This window comes from Python bivittatus, unplaced genomic scaffold (genome assembly GCF_059951505.1).
Source record: "Python bivittatus isolate LINGU-HERP-01145 unplaced genomic scaffold, Pbiv_v1 ctg000080_np1212, whole genome shotgun sequence".
Lineage (NCBI taxonomy): Eukaryota > Metazoa > Chordata > Lepidosauria > Squamata > Pythonidae > Python > Python bivittatus.
In genome coordinates this window covers 30,230,395-30,248,603 of record NW_028277035.1, presented here as the reverse complement: position 1 = coordinate 30,248,603, position 18,209 = coordinate 30,230,395, and the positions used below count along the sequence as shown (strand labels likewise).

Here is an 18,209-nt window from a genome sequence, read left to right as displayed (position 1 = left end):
TGGTGCGCTGTATACATATGCCTGGAAGTTTATGGCATGCATGCATATGTATGCGGTGTACCGTAAATTTCTGGTGTACATATGTGGTGCGCCATGGTTGGACTTACAAACAAAATGGACTTACGAGCAGCCTCTTGGAATGTAACCTGTTCATAAGTAGAGGACTGTCTGTAGTCTAAACCTATAGTCTTAGCTATTTAACAAGTGTGAAAAGTATGAAAAATTTGTTACAGCTCCAGCTAAATGACCAGTTTTATATTGGTACAAATAGAGAGCTTCTCCAAACCCATTCAAACTGCACAATCTGAGATTGTGCACAAATGCCATCTAGATCAGACTTCTCCAGTCAGTGCTGTTAAAATATGACAGGAGTACTATTCCCAGAATTTCTAGCCTGTGTGACCCAAATTTCTGGAGAGTGCCATATTGGAGAAAGTTAAGTTATATGATCTAGAAGCAGATTTTTCTTCAACATATTATTTCTCTTCAACATATATGTTCTATACAACATATATTCAACACACCTTTATCTTTAACTGAAGCTTTCTCGGAGTATCTTATAGAAATAATCACCAGGTTTACAAGTCAAAAGAGTGGGAAAGAAGGTGAGAATAGAGGCATGAGAAAAGGAAAGTCAGGCTCCATTTGTTAAATAATAGAATGAGCAGTACAACTGCTCAGGGAGAGGAGGAACTAATAGAAGAGAATATACTATGTAGCTCAGGGTTGAACTGTATATATCGTAGCTTGGCCTATCACTGTTGGTGGGGAGTTGTTTTCTCCTTTCTCAATTTTCTCAATATCCTAATCAAGGAACTACCAACTCAGACAATCAACTAGTAAATAACAGTCTAATCAAGGACCTACTAAGGAGAAAACAATACCCCCAGTAACACTGACAGGGCAAACTATGGTATATAAACAGAGAGCAAACCCCACTCCCTTCTAGCACTGAAGATGTTACCTAGCCGGGTAACAAAACGTCTGCAAGAAAACAATCAAGTTCAGAGAACACCAAGGACTCCAGAGAAGAAACTGTTCTTTCAGCAGAGTTGTGGGAATAATCCTGCTTCCTCTCTTGTCTGCTTTAATCTCATTAGGGTTAATAGATGCCAGGTTGATATTGATCTGAGCCTTGTGCTTGATATTTACTTCTGCACAGTAGGAGTTGTAGAATGGGGCCCAAATTAGTAAGGGAAGCCTGATGTGCAAACTTATGAAGAACAGAACAGCATTTGAGATGGATTGATTTTGAGTAAGGGGACAATTGCTGAGTTCACACATAACAGGAAGCTTTTAACTGTCACTGAGTGGCCTGGTTTTAATGCATCAGGAAGGCAAAATTGATAGGTACATACATCTCACTAATTCTAAAAACCAGCCAACCAGATTGTGTATGAATTAGGGTGCTTAAATCGGTTCTTGCCTGCTGGTTCTCCATTAAATCTACTTAAGCTTATCTCTACAGGATGCAAAGTTCTGTATAGATATTAACATTGTGAAAAACATGTTTGGAAAGGCAATAGATGAAACAATTGGTTTAGCAGGGGGAAAAAAATGGAGAAGGAGAAAGCAGAATGTCCTTCCTGCATTTCCTCAAAACAGACTTTTTTTCCCCTGGAGAAAACAGCCATTAGGCTTTTGCTCCCTTTCGACTGCTGGATAAGATCTACCGGCTGAAAAATAAATCTGGAAGTCTTTGTGTGTTAAAATTCAGATTTCTGTTGTTTTCCCCAAAACTGGGAGTAAGATTTAATTCCTAGTATCTCTGTGGAACTGGAATTGGATTATACCTGTTGTACAACTTATCTAGGCTAATCTTGAAGAGGATTTAAGTACTTTGTACTGCATAACCATATGCAGAACAAACAAATGTAATTATTGAAGATAAACAAAGAGCCAGTTGATTCTCTAGTTAATTGCTGTAGAAAATCCTGATCCTTTTATTCACCCTGTTTCCCTTCTGCCAAAAGAAAGTATCTTCCATTCTGGTAAAAGACAAATAAAACAAGTGAAGAGTCTTTTTCTCCACACTCTTTCTACTTGGATATCAAAGGGAGGTTCATCAATAGGAATCATGGAGATAAATTGGAGATCTTTAAAACTAGACTCCATTAAAAATGTATAGGGTCCTTCATCATGACAAATATATATTTGGTTTTATGCTCTATAAAGATGTATCTAGTTCACTTTTAAAGTTATTTTAGCAACTGCTTACCACCACACTGCTCTGAGGGTGAATTCTCTAAGTTAAGTATGTACTTCATGATGAGTCTCTAATGTTATAATTCTACTGACAAATAATTGGATTCTTGGTTTTAAGATGAAAAATCATCCTTGCATCTATCAAGCATTGTATGGATTTTAGCAGATCTGGTAAATCTACATAAATTCTCATTAAGTGTGAACCTGGGTTCAATCTGAGTTGGACTATTGTAGCAGCCAAAATGATCCTGAATTGTTGAAGTTACTGTGGGGGGGGGGGGAGAGAGGAAGGAGAAAAATAGATAGAAACATTTCAGAGGACACCTATCTTTGCCTTGACTTCACATTATGTATTTTTCTTGCATATAGACTTAGCGGAGTTAGAGTCTGTTTCCCTCTCAGAATATGCTGGCCTTGTCCTATACTTCGACGTAGAATTTGACATAGGAAGTAGAATTTCTACATTTTGATTTCAGTTCCTAACTTCTGAACATCAGTGCTCACAACAGATTTAAACATGTCATGAAGTTTGCTGCCTTGTTGTCAATAATACAGTCTTGACAAAATATTTCTGTGTAAATATTTTTCAGAACTTGTACATAATTCCTGGTGTATGGGTAGAGTCTTGGAGGAATTTTGTTATTGACAAAGAATTGGTATTTATTAGAAACAATAAATTGCAGTGATGTCTTCTAATGATAATTAATTTGTCAAAATGGTCCTTGATTATAATTAAATTATCTTCATTTCATACAAAATATTCTGAAGCCTTTCCAAAAAATGTAAAATTCCTAAGATGTAACCATCCAAAATTACTTTTTTGCTTAAATTCATCATTCTGACATAAATAAAAATTCAATTATTTTAAGTGTATTCTTACTGAAATACTCTTCCAAATTAATCAAGAAAGGAATTTTAGAAAGGTCACTTGATTTTTAAAAAATGTTTGGTTAGATCTACAAGGAGATTGGCTTATTGAATCAAAATGAATTTCTCTTAATTTGTAGACAGATAATTAAGAGCTCATTTGTGTCACATTCTTTTACATTTTATAAAGCATAAGTAATAGAAGGCATTAGTTCTATGCTTTGTTGAAAACTAGAGCTGTGCTTGTTTCAAAAATGATTTGGAAGAAAGGTGTTGGAACATACAGGACAGGAGGTGCAACAATTCATCATTTTTTCCCCCAGGCTTCCACATAACTTGGTTTATGGAGTGGACTCTTAAAAACAACTGCATCTTTAATGTGACTTCTTAAAAGAGTCAAAAAAGTGTTCAGGTTCATGAGGGTAAATGTTACTTGAAAGAAGTGTTGCACTTGTTCTCAGGAGTTCCAGAGACTATGTGGTTTTGAAGCTGCACAGTCATTATAGAAACTGTCTCTAGAACCTAATAAACTGTATAGATCATACAGTGGGCTTTATTTTGTAATGATTTATGATTTTAGGAGGTAGGACTAATGGTTAAATTTTCTAAGTCAGAAAAAATACTAATAAATGTGCTTCATGATTAAAGAAGTGATTTATTCAGTACCGATATCCATATTCAGAGCACTCCCTATATCTGTTCTGTCTCGATTTGTCCCCCACCATCATTAATGTTTTAAAAAAGGTCAGCTTAAAACTCTGCAAATAATTTTTTGAAATTATGCTTTCTTATTGCCAAATTGTTGTGGGGTTAGATTAGGCAGAGTCAGAAGCAAAGGGGCTGAGATCAGATTAGCCTATGACAGTAACAGTGCACAGGTATCGGCCACTTCTGTTGCCCAGAAATGAATGATCAGAGAGGTAAGGTACTAACTTTGGATCTGAGATAGATAGATGATATAGATGATATAGATGTACTGTAGATATATAGGCCTGAGTCTTACAGTTTGCAGCTGGTTTCCTTCATGCTAACAGCTTTTCCAGTATCTGTGCCCCTGAATGTCTGCTTGGGAGTCTTGTAATTTCAGTACTGGTCTGAGGAAAGCCTGCCAATAGGCCTTTGTAATGCCTTGTACTTCCTTTGACAACAAACAGAAGTGGGAATTTAATTATCATTGATCACTGATCATCTCAAATTTACAAAGAGTCTCTGCGTACCTCACTCTCTAAAATCTTAGCAACTCAGCCTGCAGCTATCACCATTTTCTCTGAAACTAATCTGCTTCATCAGTCAGAATAGTCAGCTGTGCCTGCATAGTACACAGTTTTTAAAAATCTATTCTGTCCTTTGTTGTCATTAAAATAGCAATATTCTTCATGATCCTGTCTAGGTTTTTCATCGCCTTCCTCTGTTAATCTCCTGTTTACTTCTCCAGCACACAGTTCATCTTTATTTCCTCTTGAGTCCAGGAAAGCAAAGCTATCACCTGCACTTATTTGTATTCAGCGGTGAGTTCACAAAGCATATAGATCTTCATTTTCCATTTTTTACTCGCCTAATGTCTATCTCTTCTTTACTGTCAGTTAATAAAGTGTGTAATCTGCATATCTCAAATTCTCAGTATTTCAGTCTGAAATTTTAATTCCAGCTGTCATTATTTCTTATGATTTGGAAATTATATTCTGTGATGCTTTTTTTTTGCAGCTGCATCACACTGTTGCCTTATATTCCAACTACCATTCCAAGATCCTTTTCACAAGTGACATTACCAAGTTTCCTTATCCTATACGTGTGCATTTTACCTTTTTTCCTAGATGATGAAATGTGTATTTTTCTCTGACAGTTTCACTCTATTTCCTATAGCCTGTTGTTCCAGCTATGAAGATCATTTTGAATGTTTCTGACTTCTAGGGACAGCTACTCTATCCACTTCTGCATCATCTGCAAATTTGATAAGCATTCATTCCAGTTTTTCATCCAGATTATTGCAGTTTCTTGTAGTTGTCATGTTAATATCACCTTGTTTAGGAATTCTTATCTATCTTGAATGAGTTCTTTTTCCTATTAGCTTCTCTTGCACGGAACATTGTTCTAAGTTTATTAAAATCTCCTTCCTTTCTTCTTTGAACTCCTAGATATGTATTTGATTTTCTTAGGTCTAATTTCCTTTAAAATCAAGGATTATGCAGTCACTTTCCAGCATGTTTCTACTGCTTCCAATTGCTCACCTATATCTACCTGTTGATTAGCATCAAATCAAGGGTAATGCCTTCTATCCTATGCCTTCTTTCACCCTCTGTAGGAGAAAGTTATCAGAGAGACAACTCAGGAATTTCCTGGAAGGACCATGCTTCTCCAAGTCTGTCTCCCATCTGATGTTATAGTATTATGACTTCACAACTCCCTAAAAGAACTGCAGGTTGCTTTTGATTGGGAGAGCAGTAGAAGACATCAACATCAGTATTGTGTTTATTGCTTTTTCTTTTTTCTTTTTGGATTTTTCAGTGGGACTGAATAGTTCTAGCATATAGGTCAACTCCTTATCCCTTTCTAATGCTTTTATTTCTTCATTTGCTATATTTCAGTCATGGGAATAATCCCACCATATTTCTGTTCTACCTATTAAATCTTATTGCCTTTCAGTGCTAAGAGTTCAAGCTCATATTTATTTTCTGAACTCTGAGCCTTAGTACTTAAATAATGATGGATGTGAACTTTATAGGTTAACCTTCTTTCTGTTTTCTCCTTATGTCATTTAGGAGGCCCCATTTCAGCAACATGCTTATTTTCTACAAGACATAAGTCTTTATTTGAGGTTCTTCATTTTTTATTTGTACCCCTAATAAGATTCAGTTTATCCCCCCCCCCCAATTAACTTTACCATGATTTGTCCTAGCACATTTTTATTGGCTTTTGTGACTGTAATTCATCAAGTGCCAGCATAATCTAGATACCATCAACCCAGAAATCAAAACTCTCCTGCTAACATCATTCCTACATCGAGTCACTGATTTCAGTATTCTTCTTTCTCTTTTTGGGTCATCATCCATGGACTGGGAGTATGGATGACAATACAGTGTGAATATACACAGTCTTGGATTTTCAAACACTGTAGAAATAAGGTTGTAGTTGTTCTATGCAGTATCATTTATCTTCACATGTATCAACAAGAAGGAACAATTTTCATTGGAGTTACCAGGTCTCATATATATGATCCTACTCCTAGCAGAGAGCATGCATTTATTTCATTTGCTTATAGTAATACTAACAACTGATGAAGTGAGAGAGGGTGTGTTTGAGAAGAATATGAATATAAAAGGATGATTGCTACAAAAAAATGAGGAAGAGAAAGATACTGTATAATATGTATATATGTATGTAAAGGAAAAGAGCCAGTTTAGTCTAGTGGTTAAGGCACCAAGCTAGAACCAGGAGACTGTGAATTCTAGTCCCTCCTTAGGCCTGAAAGCCAGCTGGGTGACTTTGGGCCAGTCACTTTCTCCCAGCCCCACTCACCTCACAGTGTGAGGAAGGAGTATTAGGTATGTTTGCTGGCTTTATTTTATAAAAATAATAAAGGTGGGGTAAAAAAAATCTAAAAAAAAAAGTTGCAAAGTGGGCAATCAAAGTATGTAATCAAATAGAGCAAAGAACAGTTAAGATTAAAAGAGAGATGCAAAAGATTGCAGAGATATTTTAATGGGATTTTTAAAAAATGTGTTAAAGTGGGTAAAGAGTAGTCTCCAGCAGAGTGAATGGAATTAAAAATAAGAGTGATTAAATGATTTGGGATGAAACTGAAGTGAAGCAATGCTGGAGTATTTTATAGATTTGTATGGGAATTTTAGTGATACTGTAAAGGGTGGGATTGAAATGAATGGTGTAAATATTAGTATCTAGTAAAACCTGATGAAAAAAGAGTAAGTGCTATAAGAATGCTGAAAAATAGTAAGGTAATGTTACAATGTGACTTAATATGTGTAAAGACTGGAAAAAATGCTGTTATTGTTCTCCTATACAAAGAGCAAAGTAGCTAGAGAATTCAAAGAATCAGTTTGTTACGTATTCCTGGGAAACTGTTTGGCAGCATTCTGATTGTTCATTGTCCTCTCTTGTACCTTTTCAAAGTTAAGAAAGTGCAGCGCAACGTTAGGCTGGGCAGATTTTTTACTCTTTAAAAAGTCATTGAGAAATGTTTGAATGTGAGAAAGTTTATTGTATATTCATGGATTTAAAGGAAGTGTATGATAAAGTGAATAGGTTTAAATTATGGGATATTTTACATGAATATGGTATTGGAGAGTGAGTGGTTATTAAATGTGGTAAGAATGATACCTAATAGAAACAAATCGTGTGTGAGAAGAAATGGGATGCTCAGTGAATGATTCAACATTGAGCATCAGATAAGACAAGGATGTGTGAAATGCCCTTTGTTGGTCAATGTATTTATGGATAACTATGTAAGGAATGTTTGTGGTAACAGTATATGTATGTTTGTTCGGTGTGTGAATGTGTGTATATTTTTGTATGCAGACAATGAAGTTTTGCTGGCTGAAAGCCTGAATGATTTGCAAAGCATGTTTTATTGTATGATGCAAAGGGGAACATAGATCTGAAAATCAATATGTCAAAGATCAAGGTAGTTGTGCTTGAAAGGGAAAATGGAGTAAATGAGTGGTGTATATACACACAACACACACACACACATATGTACACACAAAATAATTAGAGCAAATAAATGAATCTGTGTACCTTGTGGAATGTCTTGATGGATAAGTTTCAAAATGTGGATGGTGCTGGAAAGATAATAGGTAGTAAGCAATCTGTTGTGTGGGATGAATGGTGAAAGGAAAATGGCTGGAATATAAGTATGGTTCTGCCTACTTTGTTTTGGAAGTTAAAGCTGAGTATGTCAGGATATACATAAAAATAAGCTGAATGAAATGGGAATGGTGTACTTAAGAAATCTGTGTGGTAAAATAAGAGATAGGATCAAGAATGAATTGGTCAAAAATGAATGTGAATTGATTACAAAAGCGAATGACCAATAAGGAAGAAGTATATTGAGATGGCTTGGTCATACAGAGAGAAGATCTAATCAAAAAGGGTCAAAAGAAATGGGGTATGGCTCTCCACAGGGGGAAATTGTGAAAGCTGTGGTTGGATGGAGTTGATAAGATCCACAAAATAGAGAAGTGAGAACTTTAAAGGGCAAAAAGAAAAGTAAGTATCAGCATATGGATGTAGTGGAAGCAATGATGGTTAGCAAGGATGGAAAGGTATGGAGATATATAGCAAATGACATAGATGTACATCACTTTTGTTGCTGGCCTACTTTGAAGGAGTGGCAGTATGTTTCTTAGGGTGGTGATTTTTTTGATCCTCTTACTGACTACTCCTTGAAGAAGTAGGGAGGTTGCTATTCACTTCACTGATATAGGAGGAATATCCAGGTGCTAGGTCTTGGTAATTTTTAAAGGACATTTGTAGAAAGAGTGGTGGAGTTGTAACAACAGACCATCCAAAGGAAGCAGACTGTCTGATCTCTTTTCAGAACTGGATATGGTAGAGATGCTGCATTTGTCACCCTGGTACATAAACTGTAGAGGGATCTGGATGATGGCCATACAGCCCTCTTGGCCCTTATGGCAGCCTTCAGTACCATTGACCATTATATGATTCTATAACAGCTGAGTTGGGTGTACTATTCTGTAATGGTTCCATATTTTCCTGAGTGGGTGGTACCACTTAGTGCTCACAGGGAAGGATAAAACATTCAGGCAGTTCGTTACATCCAGAGGATTCATCTTTCTGTTCCCTGTTATTTAATATTTACATGAAGCCTCTGCCATCTATCAGTTTGTGGTGTAGTATCCTCAATATACTCATGATAATTGTACATCACCACACTGTACAATTATCACTGAATGTGATGACAATCTTAAGCTGGTGTCTGCAGGCTGTTAGGGTCCTGAGAAGAAGAAATATGGTGACACTTAATACTTGTAAGACAGGATACCGTTTGTCCAGAAATCACCTAGAAATTTGCCCATCTCAGAAACTGTACAGAGTAAGGAAGATGATCTTGTGGAGATATGCAAGACTTGTTGCCAGGATGACAAGGGATAAAGAATATTTTAATCCCACAACAGACAGATAATATTCAGAAGTGGCTCAGACCAATGCCTCTCTCATTCACTGGAATATAAGAAGGAGGAGGTACAATATAATCAGATTTGCAAGATTCTGTTGTTATAGCCAATCTCAATAAAAGTAGTTTTAGTCTTCCTGTGGAGTTGACTTCTTGGTCTGGTCTACCTAATGGAACTGACAGAAATAAATCTGGATAGGGAGGCATTCCCATTGAAGGAGCAGATCTGCAGACTCATGGTTACTGCAAGACAGGCAGATGGATGCCATGATTTGGGGGCTTTGTCCAACTTTGGCTGTTGTACTCCTTGCAGGCATTCCTAGAGCATGATGCCCTGACTGCCTGTCTGTCTGTCTGTCTGTCTGTCTGTCTGTCTGTCTGTCTGTCTATCTATCTATCTATCTATCTATCTATCTATCTATCTATCTATCTATCTATCTATCTATTTTTCAAATTTAGATACCGCCCATCTCACAAAAAGTGACTCTGAGTGGTTCACAATAAAACAGCAATAAATATTAAAATACAATAAAACAATATAAAATACAGTAAAAATAGAATAAAAGCCAAACACATACACAAATAATATCTTCCAAGATGTTGATGGTCAGTAAGATGTTAACGTATGGGAGCAACTTCAGGGTGCTAGCCACCCCCAGGGTTGGTTGCCCTTTTTTGCACCCCATGCCAGTTGGCAGAGCCAGGTTTTGACTGCTTTCCGGAAGAACAAGAGAGTTGGGGCCTGCCTCACCTCTGGGGGGAGAGTATTCCATAGGATGGGGACCACGGCAGAGAAGGCTCTCTTTCTGGACCCTGCCAGTCGACATTCTATCTATACCCCCATCACCTCTTGAATTGATTACAGAATAGTCTTTATATGGGGCTGCCTATGAAAAGCTGCAGGTAGTGCTGAATGCAGCAACCTGTCTGCTGGTGGATAAGACTGTCCAGTGTAGGCACTACTTTAACTTTCAGTAGGCTTCCAAGTAGAATTCAAAGTGTTGGTTTTAACTTTTATGTCTTGGTGCTTAGGTATCTGCAGGTAGGACTGCCTACTTTGGTAAAGCTGACTCATCTGGTTCATTAATCTCCAATGGGGATGCTGAACATGCCCCTTAATGAGGAGATAATGATTTTCTAGATATGCTGTAGGAGAATTCCTTATCTCCAGAAATGCCTCTCTGACAGCCTTTTAGAGAGTAGTTAAAACTGAACTCTTTCACAGGGCTTTTAATTCATGAGAAACATGATAGTCATTTATTGGATCTCAGATTTTAGGACAAGGATTTGTTCTTACTGGTTTTATGGATTTTATGCAACTTTTTGTTCACTGCCAACAGTCAGTGTACAGTGGGCACAGAGAGAACTGCTCCTGTCTGTGCTCCTGCACTCTGAAGATGCCGGTCACAGGTGCTGGCGAAACATTAGGAAACAAAACTTCCAGAACACGGCCACACAGCCCGGAAGACCCACACCAGCCAGTCAGTGTAGAGCTGGTGATATAATGATGCTGCAAATAAATAAAGGGCAGGGAACTTTCTCTGCTGTTCTCCCAGCATATTTGGCACTGTATTCTAACTGAATTTGCTTTACCCACAGGAGCCGCCCTTCGTAAAACTAGAAACACAAAATAATAATTGTTTTCTCAGTTTAACAGCTATTATTTTGCATAATAGCAGAAAAACTATTGGGGCTGAAATGTTATCTAATAGTAACATGGTTTTCCTGGGTTTGTGAAGTTCTTCTGTGTAAGAGTTCAGTATAAAATTATCCAGTAGTTCCATAAGCCTTAAAATGTTATCTACAGATAGATATAGATATACAGATATGCATTCTAGAAATGATGGCAATTGGTGACTAATAGCTCTGCAATCTCCGTAGTGCTGAAGTGTAGCTATACAGCAGTAGATGTCTTCTAGTGAAGATTCTTCCAAAATGCATGTGACAGTATGTTTGGCATTATCAGTAATTATGACTTTTAGGTTGCATTATAGTATATCAGTAAGTGGGTTAACATCTGTAAGGATTGTGACTTATGCGAAAATGCAGGGTGTGATATCTATATCACATTCAAAAAGATTTGCAGTCCTATTTGCGAAAACGTTTAACAAAATGAATTAAATCTAGAAAACAAAGTCATGACATCAGACATATGACTGATGGCGTTGTGAAATTAGATTTTAGGTTACAGTTATGTGTGATCATAATATAATGCCCAAAATATACATTCTTATTTATAAGCCTATGTTTGGAAGTTTCATTTATTCTTCTTCTTGAGTCTATGTATGCATTTGCTTCACTTTCACTTCTGTCGAAGCAGTTTGGTTCATGATCTATCTGTAATCATGTTTCTTCAAAGATAATTGAAAGGATCTAGGAGAAGTGGGAACTTTATTTTCCTTCTTGTTAAGAAAAGCTTGAGTATCTACATTAGCTTCTTGATATACTAGTGTGAATCTTGAATCTCTGGAGTAAAAGAAGATTGTAATGTGGCCACTTCAGTGCTTGGAGCTGAACTAAATAAAGAGAAGAACAATATAATGTAATCATATTGGGCTAAATTCTTTGAAATGGATATGATGTACATAGTTTGAAAATTATTTGGAAAAAGTGCTTGGGACTTTGGGAAGCACAGAATAATACCTCTCTATGGTTCATTTATGCAGTTCATTTAAATAAGTCAGCTCTTTAAAGCAACAGAGGCCTTGAAAAAGACAGGTTGTTATAGGTAATGCTATAAACCTTGTTTTGTTTTTTTCTGTTTTATTTTAAGAAAATGAAAATGAATAAAACCCCATGTTGTATCTTAAAGTATGAACTACTGTCTGATTTGTTTTCCTGATAACTCAGGCTATAAATTCATTAAAACAGGTAATATGCACCAAACAAACAGAAACTTGGGAGATTAAACTTTTCCAAAATCTGATAATAGCTGCAGTGAGAACCATGACATCAAAAATATTTACAGAAAAAGAACCCAAAATCAAAATAATGGCCAGTGTTTACAGGATCAGAGGCAGAATCTAAAGTATTGCCTGTTGACAAATATCTGCTCAAATAGCTTGTCACTAAAACTGCCTCTTCACTATCCACTGGAATAAAACTGCTTAAAAACAGGAAATAAAGGCTTTGACTCCTTGCTTTTGTAATTGGTTCCAAAATTGGCCCAGATTTGTTCTGTCTTGTCCCCTGCCCCTTTATGATTCAGCAAGTCTGTCATGGGCACAAACCTATTCCTACAGTAAGATTACAGTTTACAGTATTGTATCTTGAGGTGCAAAAATGTACAACAACTGGTAAAAAATTAAATCCTGGGTGCGTGTAATAAATTTTAACCCTTTCTGCATCCCATCTATTTCCTAAGTGGTACATATCTCTGGTTTCTGTGAAACAAGAAAGCATTACTTCAAAAACAGAATTTTTATTACAGTGTATCAGGCAATAAAAGTAAGAAGATGGAGAGAAGTGTAGTCACTGGCTGGCTTTGAGACAAACATCATTAAGCAACACAATTCTGTATCTTCTTTTTGTGACACATATAGGACAATGTTTGCAAATTAAAGAACTGCTAATCAACTTCCTCTTGAATTTTATTCCACATTTTATTCCAATTTCTTCTTAAGAGATGATGAGATAACTGAGGCTCCAACTGCAGAATTTATCACAAAACCAGGTTATTAACCTGGCTTCATTAATTTCTGTTTAAGAAATGGTGTCTAAAACTAAATCTGTGAAATTGAGGAATATTCCTAGACCTGAAGGTTTTATAGCTAGTTTGCATTAAAATGTATTAGATTGTTACTGTACCTTATATTTTAATAAAGACATTTGTTGAAAACAGATTCCTGCGTCTTATTTTTAATGAAGCTGATGTTATAGATGGGCAAGGATTCTAGAGTGAGTTCTAGACATAGACCTATTTGGTAAGGATGAACGTTAAGATTTTGAGCTTCTCAGCCCTGCTCTGTTGCCAGAGTGGGCCGGAAACCATTAATGGGGGCAGAATTTGATGATGTTCCCCTCTATTTACTCACCATGAAAGCAACTTCTGGGTGCATTTTGTGGTTACAGTTTTAAAGTGCTGTTTTCCCCTTATGTTGCCTTGTATGCTCCTGCCTGTTTTGCTGGAATACTTTACTTTTTAAAGGCTTACTCCGGTAGTTCAAAAAACCCACTCAACTGAGTCACTAGATGTCTTAAGCTCTAATGTCTTGTAGAGCTCCCTTTTCATGGCAGTTGCTATGACCTTTGTCTAGCCTATAGAACATTGCTTGTTTGAAACCCAGCAGAATTTTTTTTTTTTAATTACTATTTTTCTGTTTCTGAGCTAGGTAATTTTTACTCTGGGCTTTTTAAAAAAAAAAAATCCAGAGGCCCACCATTTCATTGTTTTTCCAGTCACCTGAGTCCATTTAGGCAATCTGTGAGGTGGGTGGGAAACCCTTTTACATCAAGTGACTGCAGAAATTATGAAAAGGCAGACCCCCTGGGTTTACATTCTTTTTCTTTATAGGCGCATGTGCACGCACACACAAAGACACGTATGAATGTAAAGGAAGACTTGCTGACAGAAAGAAAAGTGATTGATACAGAATGGGGGAGGGTATGTTGGCAGGGGAATAGTCCAGCAGTAGGACATGATAGTCTGCAATCCAAACTGAATACTTTGTATACTGTTGTCAAGCTGCCATCAGCGCAGGACAGGAGCAACTGAAGGATGCAGCGCAGATATGTGCTTTATCTTGGCCTCTAGGTTGCAGCTTGTTTCTCTGAACAAGGTGCAGCCAGCTCAGACTGGATTTATATGACGTTATCAAAGTACTGATAATTCTAGCTTTTTAATTGTGATTGCTTTAATGTCCCAATTCCTAAATACATCATCAACAGCAAGGCAGACTAAAAGGGAGAGTAAAGTGCTCTGATTGGGACATGGGGACCATTCTGAGTGATGGTTGACTGTTTTGAGTTTAGACCACTTTTGAAATATACAGAATGTCCTTTTCTAAGACTGGAATGTTTTGTGATGAAATGTTTTGTGTGCTTTTCTTTCAAGCAATTGGGCTACTTTTTTTGGAATTGTTTGTTTATGGTATAATTATTCAGGCCCTTTTTCTTTTCTTTTTTAATTTTAATATTGCATGACATTGCTGACAGAGTTATTTGTATACATGTGTCAGTCTGTTTGATATACAGTATTTGTAAACAAAAATGATTGTATAAAAATGCATTGTTTATGAAAAATCTCAGAAACTTTTTTTTGCCTATTGTGTCTCACAGAGAAGTCTTTCATCATTATGAAAGGCCTTAAAACAAGCTAAACAGCCATCATACAGGGCTGAAGATCTGAGTACCTTGGGGAAGTTCTACTTTCCACAGCAAAAATGGGCTTTCTTTGCCTAAGCAATCCAGTGTGATTGTCTTGGGAATGAGATACACATGAAATTTTCATTTTTTAAAAAATTCTCCATCTTAAAACATTGATAGAGACAGTGATATAGTATACATGAGAAATGTATAGTCTTTTCCTCAAGACTAATCAGCTGTAAATAACTACCATAACATTGGCACTTCTTTGCATTAGGCAAAAATCCAGAACTGCTGGTTTGTGAATCTCTAAGGATAGTGGTATTTTAGAACAGCTTAATAGGGCTTCTACTGTTTTCCTTAACAAACACTTTGTTCCTGTAACAGCTGTCATTGCTAAATGACTAATGATTATTACAATATAGGATGAGATTGGTCAGGTGTTTAAATATGGTAAAAATAAGGCTTTGTATTTATAGTAAATATGTTTAGTTCTTCAGCTGCTTTTTCTATACATATTGTATACGTATTGTATTGTGTATGTATTCCTGTACAGTATATAAACACTTCTGTGTTCTCATAGTTTTGGCAGTGTTGGGGAGTGGTTGAAACTGCCACAGAGCTAGGTTGTTGAGCCAATTGTGAGATCCTGTGTCTCCATTTTCACTTTGGACAGATTTTGTCTTACCTGTCCCCCTAGCTTCTGAGCTTCACGTCCTACAAGGGAAACACAAGGTGGATGGCTTTGCAAGTCATTCTCAGTAGGCCATGTAAAATTAACTAGGGTGAAATTGACACATGGAAATTGCCAGGCTACTGGATTTTTTCCCCCATGTGTGTAGAAAGAGATTTCTGTCGCTGTAAAACCAGGGGCAGCTAAGAATGAGACAGTATTTTTACCCATTTCAAGTCAGCAGAAGTGAAAGCAATCATGGATAACTCTTTGAAGGTTTGGGGATTGAAAATGAAAATGATGTAGCAATGCCTCATTTCTGCTTAAGTGTCACATTATTACTTGATTTACTGATCTTGGCAGTAAACTAGTAGTATTTCTGTCCAGAATTCTCTATTGATTTTAAACTTGTTTTTGGAGGGAATACCAGCCTGAACCTGTAAGGAGATTACATCTGTATCTGAATCAATGACAACACAATTGGAATGATGGTGAAAGTATGTAATTATTGTGATAATTCTCAGTTTAAATTTTTTATAAAATCTGGAGTAAATCAACACGTTCATATTCTAGGAAGTGTTATAGCTAAGGAGCTGTATAGAAAATACACCACAGCCGTTCTTTTCAGTTTAATAATTCAGTGCCAGATATTCAGATAGGTGCTTCACATCACTTTCCATTGTCTGTGTGATCATTACAGGCCTGTTACATGTTCTGCATGGAGTAAGAGACCTATTATTCAAGAGCATATATGCTTAAATATTTGCTTTGCCATGTGCAGATACACAGATTTTCTGTTATACATATTTAACAGCTTTTATTAATATTTTAGTTATGATTATATAATTTTTACTGAAACCATTATTAATTTTTTCAAAAAAAAAATAAGGCAGGAGCAAAAACCTTGCAAGCTTATGACCAACATAGCATGGGGCCAGGATATCTAAGGAACCACCCTTCTCTGATTGTCTCTACCCACCCCCATCAGGCCTGGCAGGAGGGGCATGCCCTGGGTCCCATCTATTAGAGAATGTCATCTAGTGGATCCTTCTGTTGCTGCACCTGCCCTCTGGATCACCATTCCCACTGAGATTAGATAGGAGGCATGAGTGTTGAGAGGTTAGGTGAGCCTGTGAAATATTGTTAATTTATTGTTGATGGTTATCCTTGGTTTTTGTTTTTTGTTTTGCTTTATTCCTGTTGTGTATCTATTTTCATTTATTTTATATTTTTTTAACTGAGTTTGCTGCCCTTTATTTTATATATATATTTAACTGAGTCACTTTAATGAGATGGGCAGCCATCTAAATCTGATAAGGTAAATAATAGGAATATGTACTAATTAAAGCTTTAACTTTAGTCACAAATCTTTTTGAAGCAACCTTTGAAAAAGCTACCCACGTTTTTAAGCAGAATATATAATAATATATCTATATCTATATAATTTTCCTTATAGGAATCCAGAAAGGTTGAAGTCACAAGACAAGGTAAGCAAATACATGTATATATTTATTTATTATTAAATTTATAGGCCCTCTGACTTCATCAGGTACATTTTTCTTTGGTGTGAGTAAACTTAATTTGTTGTAGAAAATATAAACCTTCAAGATTAAAATGATTTATTTGGGTTTTCAATTATTGCAAGGCAGTGTATTTTTTTAAAAAAAGAAAATGTTCCCTTGATGCTTGACTTCTTGGTATGCACTAAACTGTTTTATGTTGAGAACTTTATTTTGGCATATAAAAATCTTTAGAGTCTCTTGAAAACCAACATGATAGTACTAGGCATTTTATATAGATAAAAAGACACTCTTTTCAAAGTATAGCTCAAAAACTGTATACAGTGGTGCAACTGATAAATGTTTCTTTAAAGAAAAAGAATCTTTATTGTGGTATTTCTTTAGAATATTGCAATACTTCCTTAAAGTATCTGCTTTGATGAGCTGCTATATTAACATAAGTGTAGTTTATTTAGCACTGAACAATGAATTATAACAGTCACAAAGAAATTGTGTTCTGGATTGGCTGAAAATGTTTATATCTAAAAATAGACATGCACCTTGGAAATTATCATCACCATTATTAGTAATTTGCTTATATTTCCAAATTATGCTCAAAGTTGCTCACAAAAACAATGCATAAAATTTCAATGTTTAATTGAAAGAATTTGACGAGGATCTATGTTGAATGAAGAAGCTTTAGGTTCAAAAAAAGCTTTTCTTTAGAACACCGGTAAAGAACCTAAAAGTTACAGTTTCCATTATCCCCAATTGCTGACTAGCTGGGGCTGATAAGAATCATAGTCTGTTTAGGTCAGGAAGGTCAGAAGTTCCAAATCTCTGATTTGGAGGCTTACGTATAGATTTTACTAATTATTTAAATGAGTTATCAATAAAGTAGAATGTGCCAAGTATGCTAGCAGTTTTCTTGTTATTCCATCATAATCTATCTTTGGTTAGTGCAGCCTTCCCCAACCTGGCAGGTGGGAATTGTTATCTACTAGACATTCTTAGATCATAGTCATAACATATTTGGCTGGACATTGGTTGGAAAAGGCTGGACTAGTGTAAATGACTAGTATGTATAGTTTAATTACATAGTTCAGATAGAAGAACAGACTTTGTATTCCACTCATAGCTGTTCTTCATCTTAACCATGTGCTTCATTTATTTTAACTTTGGAGTGAAGGAAGCAAGTGAAACCAGTATAGTAAGCAGCTGTTTTGATTCTCCTCCTGTCAGTTGCCTCTTGAGTTAAAGCCAAAAGGTTATTGGCAAAATGTCCAGACTGTTGTGTGATTGGGTTGTGATTGATGGCTGTCTAAGAATGTGGAAAGAGTCATGGAGTGCTGAATAACAGAAACCACTACTTTTTTCTCTTTAATTTGCTTTTGTCCTACAAGCAAGAGGTTGCAGTTGGTGGACTGAGAATCTGTCATGGGGGTTAGGGTAGACAAAGTATTTCAAATTTCCTTGGTACAAAGTTATATGCCTTTAATATTAATTGGCA

At 36.2% G+C, this 18,209-nt stretch overlaps 1 protein-coding gene across 3 annotated transcripts in view; it reads left to right on the top strand.

Annotated features, from left to right (window-relative positions):
* Positions 1 to 18,209, top strand: part of FSTL4 (follistatin like 4) — a 419,610-nt gene that overhangs the window by 1,276 nt on the left and 400,125 nt on the right. The window contains exon 2 of one of the 3 annotated variants that reach the window (XM_088134768.1): positions 16,657 to 16,687. The exons of the other annotated variants lie outside the window; for them this stretch is intronic. Coding sequence (XP_087990894.1) covers positions 16,657 to 16,687 — 31 coding nt within the window. The remainder of the gene's footprint in view (positions 1 to 16,656; positions 16,688 to 18,209) is intronic. 3 annotated transcript variants of the gene reach the window in all.